The following is a 21841-nucleotide window of genomic DNA, read 5'->3' as shown; positions in this document are numbered from 1 at the left end:
CTGCTGTACCCTTCTGTGCTCTCTATTCACCTCTCCTGGCCCAGCTGCTCAGCTACTGGCCATCTTCTTCCTTGCTCCATCACAATCTTTCCTCAACTTCTGTATGAGTAGATTTAGCTCACTAACTCAGCAGTGAACTGTCGGGGTCTCCTCCCCTGCCATGGAGCCCTGGGAGAGGGGTCCTGAGGGGAGACACGGGGTTTCCCTGCCCCTGGTCAGCCTCGTTCCCATTGGTTGGTTTGTGTTCCCCTGTGTGGCCAAGGACCCTCGGGTCCCGTGACTGTGGAGCTCCTGAGTACAGCCCCGGCCATGCGGCTGGAGAAATAAACATCTCTGAAACATCTACCACGAATCTGTCCATATATACTTCTTCTCCACGGGACTCCTGGTTTGATATATGCATGTTACAGTAATCCCCGCTGTAACAGTGAACTATTTGAACTCTGCATTTTAAATTTGTTTTCTTCAGCGCAGATTTCTGCCAGACTTGTGGCAGCAATCAATGTGTTTCAAACACCAATATTTTTATTTCATATTTCTGTCTGCAGTGTCAGAAAAAAAATAGCATAACACCATGACAGAAGGATAGCAGGCATAATTCCTCTTAGGATTCTGCATGTCCTGTGTCTCTCTTTTTGAGTCTTCCTCCTAACAGATGCCTGGCTTGTGCAGTTATAGGTCTTCCTTTGCTACACCTTACATGGAGCTTTTGTTTTCATGAAGATGACTGGAAAGCATCTCACTGTTACGTATCCCAGAACAATCAGACTTTTCCTTTGTTCTTGTATTAGAAGACTTCCCACATTTCCAAAGAAAAGAACCAGAAAGGACCAGAGGAAGTTGGTTCTGGTGGGTGAAACACCAGCCTAGAGTCCCAGTGCTATTCTCAGAACCATATAATCTAGGACGAAATATTTAGTCTTCCTGTGCCTTCATTCCTAAAAACTAGAACTCAGTGTTGTCCTAAAAATTAGGAATAATAATACTTCCCGACACCAGTTCTTACGCTGCGTTCTCTGATGTGCTTGGCAGTAATGTCGAACAGAACAGAACACTAATCACTAACTGGTACAGTAATAAAATAGGAGATCAAACTACAACTTCAGTCTTTTTATCGCCATGATATTTATTATTTAATTAATTCTAAAGTCCTTTGATTCATCCATGTAGAAAACTACCAGTGATTTTAATCTCACTTCAAGCTGTGCCTCCGGAGCTAGCAGTACCCTTTCCCAGCATTTAAATATCTTTAGTGCCATCTTCTGTAGGGCAGCAGCATGTCAAGTGCAATTCTCTTTATTGACATACCATACAGTGCCACAATGAGCTGAACTGACGGCATTTGTAGCTCTTTCTTTAGGCTGACTGCGTGGACAGAACTGCTGTCAGCACTGCTGAGCCATGTGTCACTTTGGCATGGCTTGTTTATGACTGATGACATGTACCACAGTTTAGGGGTCTTTCCACTAGACTGTGCTTGGATGCACAGTTATGTAAGAGTGATCCTCTTTTGTCTTTCAAAATAGATGTTTAAATTAGAACTAGCAAGGGGTAAAACGCTGTTTTGGATCAATATTGATCTGAAAAAATCCATTTTTCTTATTGGGCAGCATCTCAGGTTCAGACTAAGATCAATCAAGAAATATCTCCTTAACTTACGAGATCTTTTTATCATTTCACAAAGCTTGGTGTCTATTTTTTTTTCCTTTCCATGTACCTTGTCATGAAAACCCGATTCATCTAATCTTAAAAATACCTGCCTGACTGCTCTGTCTCCCCACTTCTTGAATTCACTTTGCTTCTGTGCCAGCCAAATAATGTACTGCTAAATATCTGTCTACATGTGGAACAGGGGTTGTCACCTGTGTGGAGGTTTGGATGGAAGACAAAAGATGGTACTAAAGAAGATAATTAATCCCTCTCTGGAGACATTCAAAACCCAGTTGGACACGTTCCTGTGTAACCTGCTGTAGGTGACCCTGCTTTGGCAGGGATGTTGGACTGGATGATCTCCAGAGGTCCCTTCCAACCCTAGCCATTCTGTGATTCTGTGTTAATTAAAAGGCTGAAAATTTTGTAAGTGTGCATTTTAGTGTAAAAATTTAAATGTCACCTTGTGTGCTGCTGTCTAGTGTTAATGAGGGAGGGAAAACATAATGAGGACTAGCAGTGCTGTGCAGCTTTAAAGGTGAGGAAACTAACAGGATGGCTCTTCCATGGAAATCCTTCTGTCAGAAAGTCCACATGAAGAGACACCATTAACTAAATCTGAGCCTATCTTCTTTCTGAATAAAATCCTCAGAGAGACAAGTCCTGCTTTTTCTCTTTCCCCATTGTTTGGCTACAGAACCTCCTGTTAGTGTATGATTAACAAGTAGCCCTCCATATGTCTTCAACATGTTTTCATGCTTGGGCTTTCACCAGTACATAATTGGTTCTTTACTTTTAAAGCTGCTTTCTTCAAGTTTTCCTCATGGATTTTGCATCCTTGCCTGTCCCGTTTTCTACAAATGATCCAGAGGGTTTTGCTGACAGACCAAACCTCTTCTTGTATGAACCCAGAAGGGAATTCTTGGAAAGGAAATTGTTAGCTGATGGGTGTAGTCCTGTGGCAGGCAGGGACTGCATCAGCTTCTCCTTGTTTGAAATGTAAAGGATTCTACCATAAAAACCTTCTGTAGCACTACTAAAAGGATGCTCTAGAATTGCCTGCCCCCTGAGTAAGAATATTTTTCTTAAAAAAACAGGTGTCAAGGCCGGTCTGTACAGATAGTGGGAAATACCACTTGAAACTTAGAGAGAGTGAAAAAGCCATCAGAGAAACACCAGTGCTTCATGCTATTAAAACTTTTGTACAGATGGTTGAAAATGAGAGATCTCTGTCTACTTCTCCCTAAAATCAAACCTCCTGCGCTTCAACTGACATTATGAGCTGAGAAACTTCACTGCGCAAGGGAAGCTCTAATTTTAGGAGTTACTGGGGCTGCTGGGATTCCATCCTGTACCCTAACATGGCCTCTCATGCCCCACTGGCTTCAGGACCAACCCTTTGATACTACTACACTTACAATCATGGCAGCACTGTGTTTCAGATATATCACCCATCTCTGAACAGTCATTTGTCCTTGTGCCACCTCAAGTGCTTAGGGTCAACAGTGATCTTCCTCTCTAGTGCTTTCAGCTGAAATATTTATAGGGACCAATCAAGCATTGCAAGAATACAAGAACATGGGCATGGTCGGATTCAGTTTCTCAACAGTCCTCTGCTACACACAGCCCCTCAAAGAGTCTCAAAATTTTATGGATTTTTTTTTTTTTTACTAAATAAAGCCTTAAGAATGACTGGTGTGGTTCTGGTTCCAGCTCTTTGTAGAGTGGCTATCAAGAGAAACTCATATGTTACTGCTGAATAGTTGTTGAGTCATCATACCACTTTAAGTCATTCTTCCATGGAATCATAGGATGGCTTTGGTTAGAAGGAACCTGAAAGATAGTTCCAACTCCCCCTGCCAAGGGCCGGGGCACCTTCTACTAGACCAGATTGCTCAAAGCCTTATCAAACCTGGCCTTGAACACTTCTGGAGATGTGTCATCTGCAACTTTTCTGGGAAGCCTGTTCCCAGGACTCACCACCCTCACACTAAAGAGTTTCTTCCTAATACCTAATCTAAATCTACCCTCTTTCAGTTCAGAGCGATTCCCCCTTGACCAGTCACTACCTGCTCTTGTAACAAGTTCCTCTCTGGCTTTCTTGTAGGTCCCTTTAGGAACTGGAAAGCTGCTGTATGGTCTCCTTATAGCCCCCTTTTCTCCAGGCTGAACAGCCCCAACTCTTCAGCCTGTCTTCATAGGAGAGGTGCTCCAGCCCCCTGATCATCTTCATGGCCCTCCTCTGGACTCACTCCAACAGGTCCACATCCTTCTTATGTTGGGGCCCCCTGAGTTGGACGCAGCACTCCATCTGGGGTCTCATGAGAGCAGAATAGTAGGGGAGAATCACCTCCCTGGACCTGCTTTGATCAGAACCACGTCCCACTCTGCTTTAGATGCTGCCCAGGCTGTGTGGCTGTTCTTCTTTCTCTGGGGCAACACTACAGAACACACAAAAACCTAACCAAAACATACATGATAGTAATATTTTTGAGTACTGATGCTGAAAATGTCAAGAGCTGCTTTTAGATAATAACTTTCGGAACAGTGACAACTGATCTGTGGTTTGGGGGTTTTGGGGTTTTTTTCCCAACAGTTCTGCGCACAATAGCCTGACTGCTAATCCTGACTGAGGAGGATGTGAGGGAAAGAAAAAAGGGGATGGCAACCCTTTGGGGCTCTTCATGCAGGAAGCACAGGCAGCCACCTGCGAGATTTATCTGCTCTCAGAGAGAAAATTCTCCTTGTGGTGAAGACCTTGTTCGGTTGTTTTGCTCAGGTGTCTCTGACACCTCACGGAGGGCCGTGCATTCGGCGGCAGGGGCGAGGCGCCCTCTGAGCGCGGGGCCGCAGCCGCACCCCGGCCACAGCGCGCCCCGCGGGCGGCGGCACCGAGCGGGCGGCGGCTCCCGCGGCGCTGCCTCCGCCGCAGCCCGGCGGGGCGGGGAGGGGTTTCTCACGCTTCTATCCTCAGCGGGGAAGAAATTCTTTTATTTCCCAGGAAATCCCGCGGAGGTGGGATGGGTCATCTGCACAGTGACAAACATTTCAAAATCCACGCAGAGACTCCGCCTGGAACCTCGCGGGTGTGGAGAGGGGCTGCCGGCCCGGCCCGTGTGAAGCCGCGGCGGGAGGCGGGGAGTGGAGGGGAGGGGAGGGGAGAGAGGGAGGGCCGGGTGCCCGGTGCCTTGCGGGGCGGCCGCCAGAGGTGCGGGCGGGGGAGCGCGGGCAGCCACAGGCAGGGCGCAGGGCAGGGCGCTGGGCACGGGCTCCCGGCGCCGCCCGCCCCGCCCCGCCGCTTCTGCCACAGCCCCAGCAAAGTTTGGGGGCGCCTCTTCCTCCCGCTTAAACGACCTGTGCGCCATCACCGCCCGGACTCTTCCGAACGAGTCGCTCCTTTGCTGCTTAAAAAAGCCTTCCTCCCGCCAAGCGTAAGTAGAGCGAGCCTGGGCTGCGCCGCTCGGCACAGGGGACGCGGCCGCGGGCACGCTCCGATCCGGCGCTGGGGGCGGGAGCCTGCCCGGGGCCGCTGCCCGCTTGCCGTGTCCCCCGGCCGTGGGATGGGCGCCGGGGAAGGGCAGGGCGGGGCCGAGCCTGGTCATCCTGCTGAGGAGGAGTCGAGGCAGGAGCCCTACTGCTCTGAGTACCTTTCTGAGGGACCCTGGCACTCTGTTTCTGCCCCACCGGGGGAACTGTCTGCAGGCAGCGGCGCTCGCAGATGGGACGGTAACTGAGCCTGGTGTGGCAGGGAGAAGTGTCCAAACGTCACCAAATACTTCAGAAGATGCAGTGGAGGACAAAGCAACAAGTATTTATATCCAGGATTGTTGTTTAGGGGCATGTAATATATTCTTAGAAGTTGCCACTAACATGTGAACATTGATGTGCATTTCAAGCCAGTTGTGTACTCGGAGTAAAGTTAAGTCTTAAATATAAAGCAGAGCCAGAATTTCTTTCAGCATTGTAAGTGGTGCCACACAGAATGATGGAGTTCACGAGCATAACCCAAGATGGTTCCGGGGTTCCTTGAGGTGAGCTCTAAGTTATCTGGCCCATACAAGCACTTTCTACTGATAGTAGAAAAGGCCGGGTAGCCTCCCTGCATTGAGCAGACTTTTACCTCACTCTGTCCACGTCTTTGGTCTGAGAGTTATCAAAATGTGCCAGTTACTCACTTGTTCACTTAGGACTCACAAGTGATGCAAAGGATTGAGATGAATAAATATTCTTCGGAAGGTATGAAGCTTGATTAAGTAAAAACTTGCCAATGTTATAACCAAAAAACTTGTTTCATTTGTGTCTTTTTTTTCCTGTAGGCAAAAAGTATTTGGGTTCATTGCTGATGCACTGAAGAAATCATATAAGCCTAGCATGTTATTAGGAATCCTTAGTGTGTTTGGTCTTTAAGACACTGACATAGATATGAAGAATAAATTGAACTGAGTAGCTAGAGATACTAGAGGTATTTAAATTTACCCTTAAGGTAAATTTAAAGGGAAATGAAAGAATCCTACTAGAACATTTTAGAATTAAACTAGAAAAAATTTAAATGGTTTTCATAGTACAAAAGTGTACTTTAAGAAGTTTGAACAGGGTCTCCCTTGCAGTTACTGTAACTTGCCTGAAGTCCTCTCTGATGGATACTCAAATGTTGGAGTCCCTGGTTCTCTGCAGTGAAAAAGGGTCTTGAGTGTTTGAATGCCAGAAAGGCTCTTCTTTCCTTTTTACATCTGGGGCGGGGGGCAGGACACTCCTCACTGTGCAGTTTTTAGATCTGTGTGGCTGATGATATGTGGGCACCTGACAGCTCTGTCTCATTCATGCTTCACTCACTCGGGATGTAGGACTGTTGCCCTCATGCTCCACGGCTGTTCCGCAGTCCCCCAGTAGCTCCACACCCTTCACGCCTTTTGGCTTTACTGGTAAGTCACTGTCTTTTCATTCCCATGTAGAGCTCTAAGTGGCATTTGAGTATTCTGGGGGACAAACGGGGTTGCTTTTTGTTCCTGTTTTTCTCCTGTGGCTAACAAATCAGGGCAGGGGTTTGTTCCAGCAGGGAAGAGAGGAGTTTCACAGGTGGGGTGTAGCTCTCCTCCTGGGCTCAGCCCTGCACTCCTCGCGCTTTTCCTTTACTCAGGCCAAACTTTCACTCAGAGGTCAAGTGGAGTCAAGAAGAAGTCAAAAGAAGTTTTGCCTGGGATTTAAGGAGGAGGCTCCATAGCAGTAAAGTAAGTTCAAGGTAATAACAAGATCAGTCAAGGAATTAATTTTTAACAAGTGTTTAAAATATAACAAGAGTGGTGATAGATGTGTCTGAAAGTATGACACTGGGAGCATGAAGAAAAGTATTTTTAAAATCCTCGTTTAAACAAGTTTATAAAATGAACTGTGAAACCTCTATTGTGTTTTATGAAACACTCACCGTTGTGTTTCATATATTTGGACATGGCCAAATACCATTAAGTTTCACTGGAAATTATAGTAGCTTATTCTGTGCCAGCATATATGCCAGTTTGTCTGGAATTACATGGTCACGCTACAGACTTTTCTGCAGGATGACTGCTTTTGTCTGATTTAAATTAGCAGAGTTAAGAACCTGGTACTAGAGGAGATGCCCGATTGTTTGGTGTAAAAACAAATAAAATATTGCAAGTTGTTTTAACAGCTTTTTTTTGCCATACTGCTTTATAAAATGTAGGTAATTTAGAAGAAAAAAAAATCTAAATCCCAAGTTTTTAGACTGTCCAGAGAAATCAAAGGAAATGTGGGCTGAATTTAAGAAATTGTATTCAGACAAGAATATCTGTTAGGTTTCTAAATATTTGTTTTGGGACATTTTTAGGAGGTACCAGTATAATGAAATTGTAAATATGTCAAGTGTCATAATCTCGTAATGTATTTAACACAGCTGTGTACTTATTTGTGTGCATATGTGTATATAAATACATAAACATATACATGTTTGAGTAAAATTATAAATAATAAAATGTCGAATTTTGCACACCTAATACATAGTGATGAACTTCTTCAGTGATGTCATCTGAAATAAAAATAACTGGCAAATTTGTGTTACATTATAATTATTCCTCTCCTGCAGAGGGATTGATGTGACATTGCAGCTTCTAAAGTTTATTCTCGCTTGCCTGTTCTCTTTGTCACGTGCAGAGTGTGTTTGTGCATGTACTAAACTAGTGATTAATAACACAATATTGATTCTTAAATGCCATGCCAATTTTTATGAATGTCCATTTTTCAGTGTTGGTCTCAGAGGAATGACTTTCTAATACAAGAAACACAATACAATTCAATACACCAAATAATATTCAATACACCAAATAATACAAGACTCAAGTTCTTATTAAATGATACAAAGTTCATGAAGTCCTTGCTTTTCCTACCGTTGAATTAGATTGTTTTCTGAGACAGATTCTCTGTCATTCCCTTGTGGGTATTCATGGACATAATGAAATGCAGATAAAGATGTTTCATTTCTTAATCTGCATTTTTTTCCAAGCACAAAAAGAAAAAATGTCTCCTTTCACAATCCATATTGAAGATTAGGTCTTAATAGTTGCCTGTCTCTGTATTTCAGCAGCACTGAAAGTAATACTATATAGTTGAAGTTTATGTAAAACTACAAAAGCAAGCTTGGGATTATTCTCAATTAAAATATTGAGTTGTGGCTGTTTAAATTTAGATATAGGTATTGTTGAACTCAATAGTGAAAAATCAAATATTCTGAGAGCTTTGTGAACCTTTTGTTTTCATTTGATGTAATTTAAACATTATTGTATCAAGGCACCCCTTTACAATTATTGGTCTGATTTTTGGATGAGTTACATTTGCCTTAAGAATTGCTCACTGAAGAATGTATTGACATTGAAGAAAGACACAGGACCTGGATTTCTGGGAACTCTCCAGCCAGTGGAGATGTGTAACTTTGCATTGCCCTTGGAAATTATGTCCTTCCAGTATTTATGTACTATGGACAAGACATGTTTCTGGTGAAGGCAACAGTTGCTGCAATTCATACCAAGATGTACACTGAGGTTTTTCACCTCTGTGAAGTTAAGATGCTGTGAAGTATCTGCTCACAGCTTAAACACCTTCTCTTTGTGTGCAGGATGATTTTGCACACTCTGATATACAGAAATAAATCTTCTAACTAATGTAAGCATTAGAATAACTTTTTTATGTGTATCCTTTGAGAAGTGCATTGTGTCATGTCTCTGGTGTCCTGAATTATCTCAGCCTGGGCATTGCTGACCTATAGTAAAAAGAAAAAAATTCTTGAGTAGTATTGGTGAATGGAGAATGATTCAGAATAAGTTAGATGGATATATTATTTGTCATCTTTAAGTTTTACAGATTGTTATTGTTCTTCTGCTAATCACTAGATAAATCCTCAGAAAAGCACAAAATATCCTGTTTTTATTGTAGCCATCATTGCCTATTGATCTCTGTAAGGGATGCACAACAGTGTGCCTGTAGGGGACAAAAATTGGTACCTTACAAGTGCAGGGCTTATCGTTTTTCAGGAGGGCAGACCAACTTCATTCTTTTTATGCAACAGAAGGTAATATCAGTTTTTATAAAAAACCAGTATGTGGCCTTTGTGGCATTGGATACAAGGGTAAGAAAATGGGACATGAGTGCTGAATTCAAAAAGATTTAATGGTCTATCTTTTTGCTGGTTAATAAACTTTCTATTACAAGTATTAGTAACAAAAGAACAAACCATAACTTTGACTGCTGAGCTGCCTATTTTGTTTGATCTGAATGGAAAATAAAGTGAGGCAGAGAGTATTGAACTGAGAGGCAGAGAATAATGTCAAGAATAGCAGAGAAAGGAAATACTGAACTTAGGTTTGTGCTAAACTTCTTTAATCCATCAAATATCACATTGTTCATTTTGCTTTTCCTCCATTTTCCCACTCATAATAAGAACATGCCCAAACAACAGTTTAGTTCTGTTCAAACCTGGAACTAAACTGGGTATATCTTCAAATGGTTTTGAGTAAAAAACCCCACAAAATTAATTCATTATTCCCTTAAAAATTTTTATTTGTCAAGATTAAAATTACTTAACCATCCAAAATATTTTAAACATTATAAAATCAAGATTGATGATTAAATTTTAAAATAATATAAACATATTAAGACTACAAAAATACCATAAAAATTTATTCAGCTTTGGGCTACTGTTTTAAGAGGAGAAAAAATACATTCTTCAAAAAGAATCTGAATATATGTTAAAAATGTTTCAGGACTGTGAACATACATACACAAAATCAGTATCTCATTTTTAGTATCATTGTTTGCAGTTTATCATGTTATGTTGGAAAAAGAGTTCACTTACATTAAAGGGAATGTGGTTTTGAAGAATATCAGATACGTATTTTTAGGGGGAGGTTTTGTTCAATTAACTTTGTGGGATAAAAAAGTGAATTAGTATTCCAGGATTTGCAAAACTGCAAAATACTAACGGATGTGTTATTGCTTTTTGTGTGAAAGCATACTAGTCTGCAGTTCGAGGTATTTCATTGCCTCACAGTAAAATCAAGTTAAAAATAAGTGCCTTAAATAAGTTTAATTTCTTTAATTGCCTTAATTAAAAGCCTGAAAGAAGCTCAGAACAGACTTTGGAAATACTTCTTTTGGAAAAACAGTGACATAATTGCTGGAAATTACACTCATATAATGATGAGAATAGTATACTTTTTTAGGTGTAAATTCTTAGCTGTGGTGATGAACACCTTTTCTTTTTCTTGGGAATTGTAAGACACCCAGGTGTTTGGATAAGAAGTATAGGTATAGTAAGAAGTAATTAAGTTATATTTATAAAATATTCTAAGATTTTTAAACAAGAAGATAACTGCCTTTCTCATAGTGGTTTTTTTGTATGCAAATTGTTAGAGCTGAATTACAATACAAGTATTTCTGAAGGTATTGAAGTTACTGAAAGCAAAGTTTTTTATTTTGTTTTCGGTTGAAGGTTGACATATAAAACATAGGAGTTTATCAGGAGAATGAAATGTACTTCTTACATACATTCCAATATTCTTACATATAATCCAGTTAGGAACAGGCCCAGGATAACAGAAGTGATACCAGCACATTTCTTCTGTTTCTCAATTGGAGGAAACTTGTGAGGAATCTGATATTAAAAAAAGTCTTGCATTTTAAGCCTTTCCAAATCAGCAATTGTGTCTCTGCCTAGAATTGGACTTGGGAGGCCCATCATACACATGAATTGGTGGAAGCTGCTGAGAATATATGCCAGTTGTTTGTCACAGAAGTAAGGTCATAGGATGTACTTTTATTTTTTTCCAGGAAGATCTCTGTATATAGTTGCCGAAGTGACCTTGAGTTTGTTGTTTTGGTTTTTGTTTTGTTTAAATGATGTTGCAGTAGGTATGATTCAGTAACACCAGCTGCCAGGACAGTAGGGGAAATGGCATAGAAACCTTTTCACCGTTTGTCTCAGAATTTCTCATTCTTCCCAATATTTCAAGTTATTAAAATGTCTGGATTTTATTAGAAAGAAACAAATTTGAACATGATTAGGCTTTGAGAACATGCTTGTTGAGTCGTACAGATTCCAAAATTAAACTCTGAATTCCATAGGTTTTGAGTAATTATTTTTCTGTGTTTGTACAGTTCAAAAATAGCAGAGGCCTGAGACATTACTAACGTTCTGAATGCTGGAATAAATAAGTTCTGGTAACAATAAAATTATTAGAGTTAGGCAAACTTCACATCACACTCTGGATACCAGTGCAGTTGCGTTAATAGTAAGATTATTCTGTTTATTTGATCTGATTTCTACCTGTTCTTTTCTAAATATGAGCAGGAGCAGTTAGAGCCATCTCAGACAGAGGAAGTAATGTTTTTTAAAATATTTAAATCTTGTAGAAATTCTAACTTATGAATCCTTCTTGCCAGTTGTGTATAGGCACTTAAGCCTGTATGGGCTCTGCGAGAGCACTAAACATCTCCCTTCTGTGCTCACCAAAGCCTGTGATTGCATGGTCCTGGGGTTATCTAGTTCTTAATGTATGTGTGCAATATTCTGCAAAAGCAAGTGCCCTTAAGAAATATCATTTGTTGAGGATCAATCTGTTCTGCCCCAGTGTTGTGTAATTATAAGATGATTTAACGTTGCTCTAATTGCTCTGATGTTCTTATTGTAGGTTAGAAATCTGAAACAATGGGTGACTGGAGCTTTCTGGGGAGACTGTTAGAGAATGCGCAGGAGCACTCCACGGTTATTGGCAAAGTTTGGCTGACGGTACTGTTTATCTTCAGGATCCTGGTGCTGGGGGCTGCTGCTGAGGAGGTCTGGGGAGACGAGCAGTCGGACTTTACATGCAACACTCAGCAACCTGGTTGCGAAAATGTTTGCTATGACAAAGCCTTCCCCATTTCTCACATCCGCTTCTGGGTGCTGCAGATCATTTTTGTCTCCACTCCAACCCTCATCTACCTGGGCCATGTCCTGCACATTGTACGCATGGAGGAGAAGAGGAAAGAGAAAGAGGAGCTGAAAAAGAAGGGAAGTGGCAAAGATGGCAACTACCCAGTAGCAGCAGCATCTGGCAGTGGTGGTGGAGGAGGCAGCAATAACGTCAAAGATCCTGTTGTCAAAAGGGGGAAAGAGAAGCTCCCAATCCGTGATGAACGTGGTAGAATCCGTATGGGGGGTGCCTTGCTCCGTACCTATGTCTTCAATATCATATTCAAGACACTGTTTGAGGTGGGCTTCATTGTGGGCCAGTACTTCCTATATGGCTTCGAGCTAAAGCCAGTCTACCAGTGCAGCCGCTCACCTTGTCCACACACTGTGGACTGCTTCATCTCAAGGCCCACGGAGAAGACCATCTTCATCATCTTCATGTTGGTGGTGGCCTCAGTCTCCCTGCTGCTGAACATGCTTGAGATATATCACTTGGGGTGGAAGAAGCTTAAGCAGGGCATGACAAGCCAGTACATCCTTGAGATGCCTGTTGCAACAATGACACCAGTTATGGTAACAGGGGAGTCCAAACCTGTTTCCCTGCCACCACCAGCACCACCTGTGGTGGTCACAACTGCCACGCCTGCCCCTGTTCTGCCTGACACCCGTGCTGTCACACCACTACTGGCCCCAGTGACCATGGCATCATACTATGCTACAGCTGCTCCAAGACCACGGCCCCCCTCCAACATGACATCCATGGCAAGCTACCCTCCTGCTCCACAAATTCCTGAGGAGAGCCACCATGCTGTGACTCCCACACCCATCTCGACTCCCGTCACCATCCCAACCCCCATGCCCACGCCCACACCAGCCGTCATCAACTACTTCAACAGCAGCAGCCGTGCCCTGACGTCCGAGCAGAACTGGGTCAACGTGGCAGCTGAGCAGCAGGGGAAGGTTTCCTCCAGCTCAGCAGGTTCCTCTACCCCCAGCAGTGTCCGGCATCCCCTTCCCGAGCAGGAAGAGCCACTGGAGCAGCTACTCCCACCCCCAGCTGTGCTGCCCATTGCCGCAGCCAACAGCGGCAGCAGCACCAGCCTGAGCGGGGCGAGCGGCAGTAGGTGGGATGTGGAGGGCGAGGTGGAGCTGTCGGGGGCACGGCCCGTCTCGGCTGCCTGCACCACGGTGGAGATGCACGAGCCACCACTGCTTGTAGACACGCGGCGCTTGAGCAGGGCCAGTAAGTCGAGCAGCTGCAGAGCCCGGTCAGACGACCTGGCTGTGTAGGGCGGTCGCCCCTGCTCGGGGGAGCAGGTGGTGGAAGGCGGAGTGGGCAGGAGAGCTGCCCGGGGAGGCCAGGCCTGGCGTGGGTGAGAAGGCCTGGGCTTCAAACTTAGACGCTTGCTGTTTTTGCACTCTGTGAGTTGTAGTGGGGAAAATTATCAACGTTTTCTAATAGGTCAGGGGTGACCGAAGCGCAGCCTGTGGGCCAGGAGACCAGTCCCACTTTCCTTCACGTTCATGGCAGATCCCTCAAGGGCAGCCATAGGGGAGGCCTGCGCAGATAGCAGGTGGTGATGGTAGCTGGCAGTGTGCCCTGAGGCTGCCTTTCATCCGAGAAAAATGTTAATATCCCTAGTGCCCATGCACCTTGCTGTCATCTCCCTCTTGCCCTTGCCTTCACTTCCACTCGTCCACAGAAGCTCTACATGAGCAGATGCAATGACTTACTTTCTTCCTCTTGAATCTTACGTAGCCCTATGGCAAACATCAGGGTGGTATATTGCCTATTGGCATCTGTCGTCTCTACAGACCAACTTGCCATATTAAAGGTAACTCAGTTTCTTCCATATAATATGACTTAGTGAAGCCTTTGTGCTCACGGCAAGTCACCAATGTGCTCCTCGGCCAGGCAAAGTTTAGGGAACCCCTGGAGTAGATTTTTGAGGTTCTTCTTTCCATAATTTTTTTTTTTTACTCTTGACCTGTTAGGAAGTGTTCGGTTTGACCTTCTATCCAGTGTTTGCCAGCCATGATCACACCATGTTTATAAGCCTGCAAATATGTTTGAGTATGTTTGATTATAATTTTAGCTGACTTCTAAAATTGCTTACAGGAGGACAGGAATTTAAACCACACCTTGGAAATTATTACACAGAACAATTTCTCTTCAGAAAGCAAGGATTATGATGTCTGTGGCCCCATATATTGCCCGTGGACAATTAGGATGAAGTACAGCTCTGCATTTTAGACTATTAGATACCAGCTTAAGTTTGTTGGAAAAATGCTTTTTAGAAGTAAACTTGAGTGCTTATTTTCAAGTATTTGAACATTTTAAGAATAATCTGTAGGTTTAAAGTTACTTGACTGTGTATTTAATAATTTTAGTTTGATCTTTGATCTTACAAGAAAATGTAAGAGGAAAGAAACTTACTAATGGTGAAATTCCCAAAGCAACATTATTTCCTGTTGTGTACTCTTTAACATCAATCTGTAGCGTCCTCAGGTCAGTGAAAACAGATAATATTGTATTGCAGAAAAGGTGGCTAAAATACCTGGTCAGTGTGGTGGCTGAAGGGTCTTTTCCAATCCCACTGAAGTCACTTGCAGGATTTCCATTCAATTTAACAAGAAGCAAGATTTGGGAATGGATCTTGCAGGCCTTATTCAAGCAAAACTAACATTCACATGAAATTTTGGGAGCCAGATGAAATTTAGATTTTGGGCCTTAGAAAAGACATTGAAATCCTCCTTTTGAAAAATGTGTGTTTCCCTTAAAAATGGGTGAAGGAAAATACTGGTTTGTTTTTTTTTTTTTTTGAAGGTGCAGCTTTTCTTACAACAGGCTCTGTCCTTTATTTCCTCCTTAACAAGATGTTAGTCAGAATTCTGCATGCCTGATAAGGCTCAGGAGAGTTTTGGTACAAAAGGAATACAGAATTAGGCCCAGCTTCTGTTCTAAGCAGAATCCAAAAGAACTGAAGCTTGGAGTCAGTCCTGTTGCTGCTATAGATCGAAAGTACTGTAACTGGAAAAGAGCAGTCAAACACACTGGGATATCCCTTTGTGTCTTTGAAGTGTTTGGCCTGGCAGTGCAGTCCTTACTCAGGCAAAGCAGGGTCACGCTGTAGCAAGTAGTTAACATTGCCAGTTATTTCTGCTGTTATATGTTTTCCTGAGCATGCTTATTTTATTCAACAGCCAAAATATATTCCCACCACTCAAGATTAAACATTTTTACTGCTTTCTGAGTAGTCACAAAGAGCTTCTCATGATCAGAAGCACTGTTCTGCAACCTTTGGGCATGTTGTCTCATGATTTCCTTGTCCTGCTTGTGTTGAACCAGGTGAGGAGAAGTCCTTCCGCTGCCATGGATCTTAAGGGCAGGCACTGCATTAAAAATCAATGTGTAGTGGTACAATAAAGATATTTATTAGTAGGTATTCAGCTTCAGGCATGCTCTCATGGATTTTCTGTGTTACAAGCCATAAAAACCCTTTCTGCAAGAAAGCTAAAAGCCAAGTTTTGCTCTCTGTTGTATCCATGCAGCTGTGCTGAACATAGACTAAACTTGATGCAGTTGCCTAGGTGTAAACAAAGGCAAAGATTAAGATTCAAAATTTTTAGATTTACTAGCATCTATAATAGCAGTTCTTAAAGTTTTGATAAATGCCAGTTAACTATATTGCTGAAATAATGCAATATATGCATCTCTGTATTTTAGTACATCAGAGTTTATAGGCTACATTTTCCTTCCTTCTATGCTTCTGAAGAATGAAGTCAAAGTCTTTCTGGAGTGTGTTTATATAAATCAGGCCTCCTGGAATGTGTGCTTTTTTATATCAGTTTGTGAGAGCAAAACTGATGTTGTTTGATGGGGCTCTGCATCTTGCAGCCCTTACTTTAGTACTACCCTCATGGAGTGTGTCCTGCAGGATTGCATCCATACTGTATATAAAAAACAGTAACAGAGATAGATTTGACTTAGGATCAACTGAGACCTAGTCTGACCTTTTCAAGTTAATGTGTGCGGTTAGACCTGCAGAGAGTTCAGATGCTTTAGTGGAACATATGGTATTTTCAGCTAGAGTAACTTCTGGAAAGCTCTAAAAGATGATTTTTCCTGTTAGGTGAAGCTCGGGGGGAGAAATGTAACTCTATTGCAACCCCTAAGAGAAGTCTGAGAGAGCAGCCTCTGCATCCAGGCAGTCCTGGCCTGAGAAAGCAAAGCTACAACTCACAGGTTGCGCTTTTAAGATCAGCTTAAGTTCCATCACGTTACTATGCAGCGTCAAGCCTCTTCATTACCTGCAGTTTCATTTGGAGTCCAGTAACTGTCTCTTCATTTAAGCCCAGGTAACTGTTTTGGCAGAATTCCTCAGTGCTTACAACTGCTTGTAGTTGCCGCATCACATCTGGATTCAGATTTGTTGAAAGAAAAATCTAATTAGTGTGGCCAGTTTTGAGGACTTTACTCGTGAATGATCACTGAATTCAACATCCTGTGAGTCGAGTGCTGAATTCTATGCAGAATTCAGCAGTTCTAGAAAATATGTGCAAACACCCACTGATTTGCAGAATAGAGTCTGTTGGCAAAAATTATCCTCTAATTTCCGAGTTGTTGACTCTTTCACATCAATTAATTACAAAGTTTCATGGGAGTTGGTAGCAAGTGATACCCTGGTTTAGTATATGGCTGTTCAGGCCACAATTCTGAAAGACCTCAGGTGCACAGCTAAGATGAAACCTGTAGGTAAGTTATCACAAAAGCAGAAGTCAGAACAGAATCATGCCTGATACTAAGCAGACTGAGTAAAACCCCCCCACATTTTTGCTCTTTGAGTAGAGTAATTGTGGGAAAACTTGTTCTCTCTTACCTGAAGTTAAAAAATGTGCTGAAAAAATAAAACTGAAAAAAGAAAACTGAAAAAAGATACTCTTTGAACAAGTTACCAGGTGTATGATGTACTACTCTTTTTGCAGTATATTTGTCATTCAACAAGGCATTTAGAGCTAATTAAATGTTTGACATTTTGCAGCTCTTAATATTATTTTCTGGTATGAGTACATAAGTGTAGGGTCAGTAAAATAATAAAAGCAAGCTTTAAAAATCAGATCACTATTTAGGTCCTTTTTTGGTTAGTCATGGGACTGCCTCCTCAACTGCTACAAACTGTTGTATTCCACTGAGTTCATTTGGTGACATCAGTCTGCAGGAGCAGAGTGTTGAGCCCCTGGGTGTTTTTGTTTCCTACAGACACTAACACCATGGATTTGAACAGGCTGGGTTTTTTTTAATTCCAGATGTTTTACTTTGATTTTTATTGTGAAAAGTGTGCCTTGTAATTTTGATTTTCGGAAGTTTACATTCAGCTTTTGATTTCAGATTGCACATTTGGATGAAATAAACTGCTTTCTAAGTTTACATTTGTATAAGAAGTAAAAGAATGACTCTGCCAATGTGTTAAACTTAAAAGAGAAATGTCTTACTATAACACAGGAACTCTTCAGACATAAGGCAGTACCATTAAATTTAACCTGGTCACTGATCCATAGTATCAACTTTCTCTGTGTAATTAAAATACGGGTGTTGGATATATAGGGAGCACACCATGGAAAAAAATATTTTTCATCATGAACTCAATTATTACCAAATAAAATAAGGTTCATTATTGTTCATATGCCTTCATGTGTGTTTAGAGCACAGTAACTAGCTGTGACATGTGTCCTCTATGAGCAAAACTTGCAGCCTGGTTTAAAATTCCGAACAAAGTATTTGTGGATAAACACTGCACTGTTACACTGTAGAAAATTTTACAAAAAATAAATGTTTTTCTTTCTAGGCAAAAATATGGTCTAAGCCTGGAAATACAATTTCATGCAAGTTATTTTAACTTTTGCAAATAAGACCATTAATGGCAATGGGACTATTTGCATAAACTAAAACCACTGATGTGATAAAGAAATTGTAGATTTGCATTTTAAGTTTGCTGTAAGATGCCAATCTAATTCTAGAATTTTTAGTTCTTGAAGAGTTATGCAAGATGCGTGAGCATATTTTAAGGCGGAGAACACATTGCTATTTGCATTGCCACTATTTCTCACAGTTAAAGGGTTCTAAAGCATGAGAAAGCTTACTCAGAACTTTCTTGTTGCTTTCTGGATGTTTGTCTTTTACATGACAGAATCTGACAACAAACATAACAAGTTTTCCGTGCAGTCAGGAACTTGTAGTAGCAATAAAACCAGCAAACAGTTAACAGTACTGTCTTCAGAGAAGTGCCTTGTATATTAAATTCTGCAAGAAGCAAGTTGATGTAAACGTTAATTTACCTCATATGTTTACAAAATTGTGACTAAATAAACTTTTTGTACCACAGCATTGTCTCTTCTAGATTAAATTTTCATGGTTGTGTAGATGGTCTTTTAAAATACTAATGTGATGGAACAGTTAGCTCCCTCCTGTTATTCACTTACACTGCTGCTTTCCTTCATCATATGAAGCACTCACTGAATTGCACCTCATGGAAAACTGGATGTTAAAACCTGTTTCTGTGCAGAACTCCCAGTAGCTTCAAAGGAAGTTCACAGCCCAGAGGATACATGGGAACAAGACCCAGTTGAGCATGTGCAAGGGTGAAATGCTAACTACCTGGACATCAGTGGGAGGTCTGCTTCTGCCTTCTGCCAAATACAGGTTTCACTTTTGGCTCCTGCTTTGACACAGGAGTCACTGTTCATCTTGTCGAGCATGGCATTGGCAGCGACTCCCACCTTTCCCCCCAGTGCTGACTCACTAGCTTTCATTTATCCATCAAGCTGCCATGCCATGAGATTGTTACCTTTGAATGCATGAAGGATTTTAGCGCAGGGAAAATGTGTCCTTACAACGTGGGTTGTCCACTACATTTGAAATTTGCTGATTTGGCCCTTATAGGAACATTCACAGTTTAGCATGCAGAAGTGTAACTCAATTCTGTACTGCAAATGTACAATGTAGTAAATGCAAGTTAGTCTGAACATTGTATAGTCCCATGAGGAGGCCAGGGCCAAATTTCTGTGAAGTTTCACTTGTGGAAAGCAGCAACGTGGGCAAGACTAAGTGTGTCTTCCAGAAGTGCTAAGTACGAAGGCTTTGTAGAACTTTATTTTATCTGCAGCACTTATATGGACCTGGCAGGTCATAGTTTCTGCTCTGTAGTACTGAGTGCTGCTCTCTCCGGAGAGTACAGTCAAGCATATTTTTTTGGTGCCTCCTTGTGCTCAGGCAGTGCTGTCTCTGCTTTACATGATGTATCCATATGGTAAACCAGACTGTTCACTATCTCTGGTGACTGGGCAGAAGTAAAGCAAGCTGACAGGTGTATAATATGGGTAGTACTAATGTGCTTAGCAGTAGTAATAAGCTAAGGAAGTGCATAAAGTGGCCTGGTAATACCAGCTGATAACTCACTTGCCTCTGACCAAGAACATTTTGCTACAAATATATCTGGCATGCTTGCTATTTAGACGCATATTCCACAATTTTGTCGCTTTGAAGAACAGAGTACTCCCAAGGGAGCTGAGACCGTCAGCTGATTCAGACACAGCTCAGTCATGGACTCTCCCTCACTTGGGATGCAGCCACACTGCTGTCACCTTGCTTACGCCGTCTCTAAAGAATTTCTGTCTGGAGTATGAGATACAAATGTTGCTACTCTTGATGTCTGAAGGCCTTTGTGATGGTGTGGGTGCCTTTTGCTGCTACATGAGCGAGGTGGCTTCGTGAGTTTCTGGAGAAAGAGTGAAAGGTGTGTCCTCTTCATCCACAGCTGTGTTAGGGCACCCTGAAGATTCTGGTAGTAATGAGAAGAGGTGTACTGGGGGGAATGCTCTAACTGGCTCCAGTAAATGTCTGAACAGTTGTGTTGAAAGCCAAATGAGGGGCATTCCACACATCCCGGTACTGCTGCTGCTGTTCCCAGGGATTTGGCACAGAAACAATCAGCTGGGCTTTAGCAAGAATTATCGGTAAGAATGGGCTTTAACTAACCTCATCAGTGTTTCCCCACACTGTAGCTGGAATAGGAATGAAGTCAGTGATGGCAATACATGTTGCCTCTCAAGGAAACAGATGTCAGATAGCGAGATCTTAATAGGTCTGACATTTTGATCACTTTTAGCAACTGGATGTGCATCAAGTCTAATTGTCTTTGTGTCTGTTTTCAGCAGACAATAGAGTAAGCAGATGCTTATCCAAACCCACAAAACTGAAGAGAGCCTTCTCATAAAGATGATCTAGGAAGACTGTTTTCCTTAGAGTGTTGTAGTCCAGGAAAACAGGGTGTTTGAGGAAATACACATTTTAGCACATGCAGGTATGTGATATTATGCCAGAATTACAGGTGTCATTAATTACTGTTAATGCATTAGTAGGACAGTTGGATTGCACCAGCTGTTCTTCATTGTATAAGTATTTTTTCATTTTTAAAGAGAGATTAGTGGTACATAGCAACAAAATACTGTCCTTCATGGGTAGTTACTTTTTTTTCTTTTCCGTGAAGTATGTGATCTGTGTATCTTTGAGTCACTAGCGGTAGTACAGTGTCTGTCAGAACTATTTTTAGTGCCTAGAGGAGGGTATCCAATGTGTGGGCTTTTGCCATACCTTGTTTTTAAGGGCGACTGTCAGCACTTATGACGGTGGCTACAGATGTGGTTGAGGTGCCTGGTGCCATTGACAGTGGCAATGAGCAGACTGACACCAAGGTCACAAAAAGCTGCCCAGGCTCACTGTGTTTGCATCACTAATGTAGCCAACTCTAACCTGTGTGTGGTGGGCACCTTTTTTCAGCCAGGTCTCTGTAATTTTAGAGGTTGCCTCCTGAGGGAAAAAAATCAAGTACCTGTAGTTCTTCATCCTCCTTATTTATTTGTCCTGTGAAAGTATGATAAAATATATTAAAATGTCCAGACCTTTGCATTTCTAAGCAGAATGAGACATGGCTCTTTAAAGAGTTCCTGTGCTTTCTAGGGAATATTTTTGAAAATAGAAAGGGCTTCACAAGTTCAAACTCTCAAAAAGACAATACATTTTTTGTCGGGATACGTTTTTTTTGTGTTTGCACAGGATCCAACAAAGTCAGTGAATTGATGGAGTAAAGTGAAATAAACCTACTTTCCATGTGAGAATATAGATTATATGTCTATACTCAATTTAATGAAAACTAAAAAGGAAGAGCAAACAGTTATCAGCTATCATATATCTCACTCCACTGTTTGAGAAGATTAAACTTTCTAAAGGTTTTGGCTTTAAGGAATGTTGTGGTCTTCTGAGCAGAGACTAAGGGATAATTATGGTTGAACTATCCTGCCCTACAGAGGAACCTACTGTTTGCTTTGCCTGTCTTGTGTAGAGGGGTTTGCTATGTAAATTCTGCACAAAATGCAGAAGTAAGCAGCTAAGGAGGTTTCGCCTAAGCAAACTCATCGTGTTTGTATTATGGATACTCTGAGGGGAAAGAATTGTCTTCATTATGAGAGAAAAACCTGCAGCAAAGCCAGAAACACACATGGCTGATTCTCTGGATTTTCTACATCCTGTAGTATTTTAGATTCTGTGCTCGATTAAAGTGGTGAAGCCCAATGCTTCAGGAGCAAAATTCTTGGCCAGGAGTCTACAAAATAATGCCTGTACTAGTGACTGCTGTGTTTTGGGATTTTGCAGCATGGAGAAGTATGCAGTCTGCACCA

At 41.9% G+C, this 21841-nt stretch overlaps 1 protein-coding gene across 3 annotated transcripts; it reads left to right on the top strand.

Moving 5' to 3' along the window:
- The first annotated feature begins 4877 nt into the window (after positions 1-4877).
- On the top strand, positions 4878-18488 carry GJA3 (gap junction protein alpha 3). 3 transcript variants are annotated; one of them, XM_048295457.1, is made up of 4 exons: positions 4878-5081; positions 6495-6572; positions 6788-6878; positions 11844-18488. In XM_048295457.1, exon 4 carries the CDS (start codon positions 11861-11863, stop codon positions 13394-13396), a length of 1536 nt encoding a protein of 511 aa, XP_048151414.1. In that variant the 5' UTR covers positions 4878-5081; positions 6495-6572; positions 6788-6878; positions 11844-11860; the 3' UTR covers positions 13397-18488. The 3 variants fall into 3 exon arrangements, with proteins under 3 accessions (XP_048151414.1, XP_048151413.1, XP_048151415.1); XM_048295456.1 differs by having other exon boundaries at positions 6788-6889; XM_048295458.1 differs by lacking the exon at positions 6788-6878.
- The last annotated feature ends 3353 nt before the right edge of the window (positions 18489-21841 follow it).

The sequence above is a fragment of the Corvus hawaiiensis genome, chromosome 2 (genome assembly GCF_020740725.1).
Source record: "Corvus hawaiiensis isolate bCorHaw1 chromosome 2, bCorHaw1.pri.cur, whole genome shotgun sequence".
Lineage (NCBI taxonomy): Eukaryota > Metazoa > Chordata > Aves > Passeriformes > Corvidae > Corvus > Corvus hawaiiensis.
Note: the sequence above shows the minus strand (reverse complement) of the source record. Positions and strands in the feature narration are given on the sequence as shown.

Excerpts from the sequence above, each read along its gene's own strand:
- GJA3 (XM_048295458.1), top strand. The coding sequence starts at position 11,861 with ATGGGTGACTGGAGCTTTCTGGGGAGACTGTTAGAGAATGCGCAGGAG.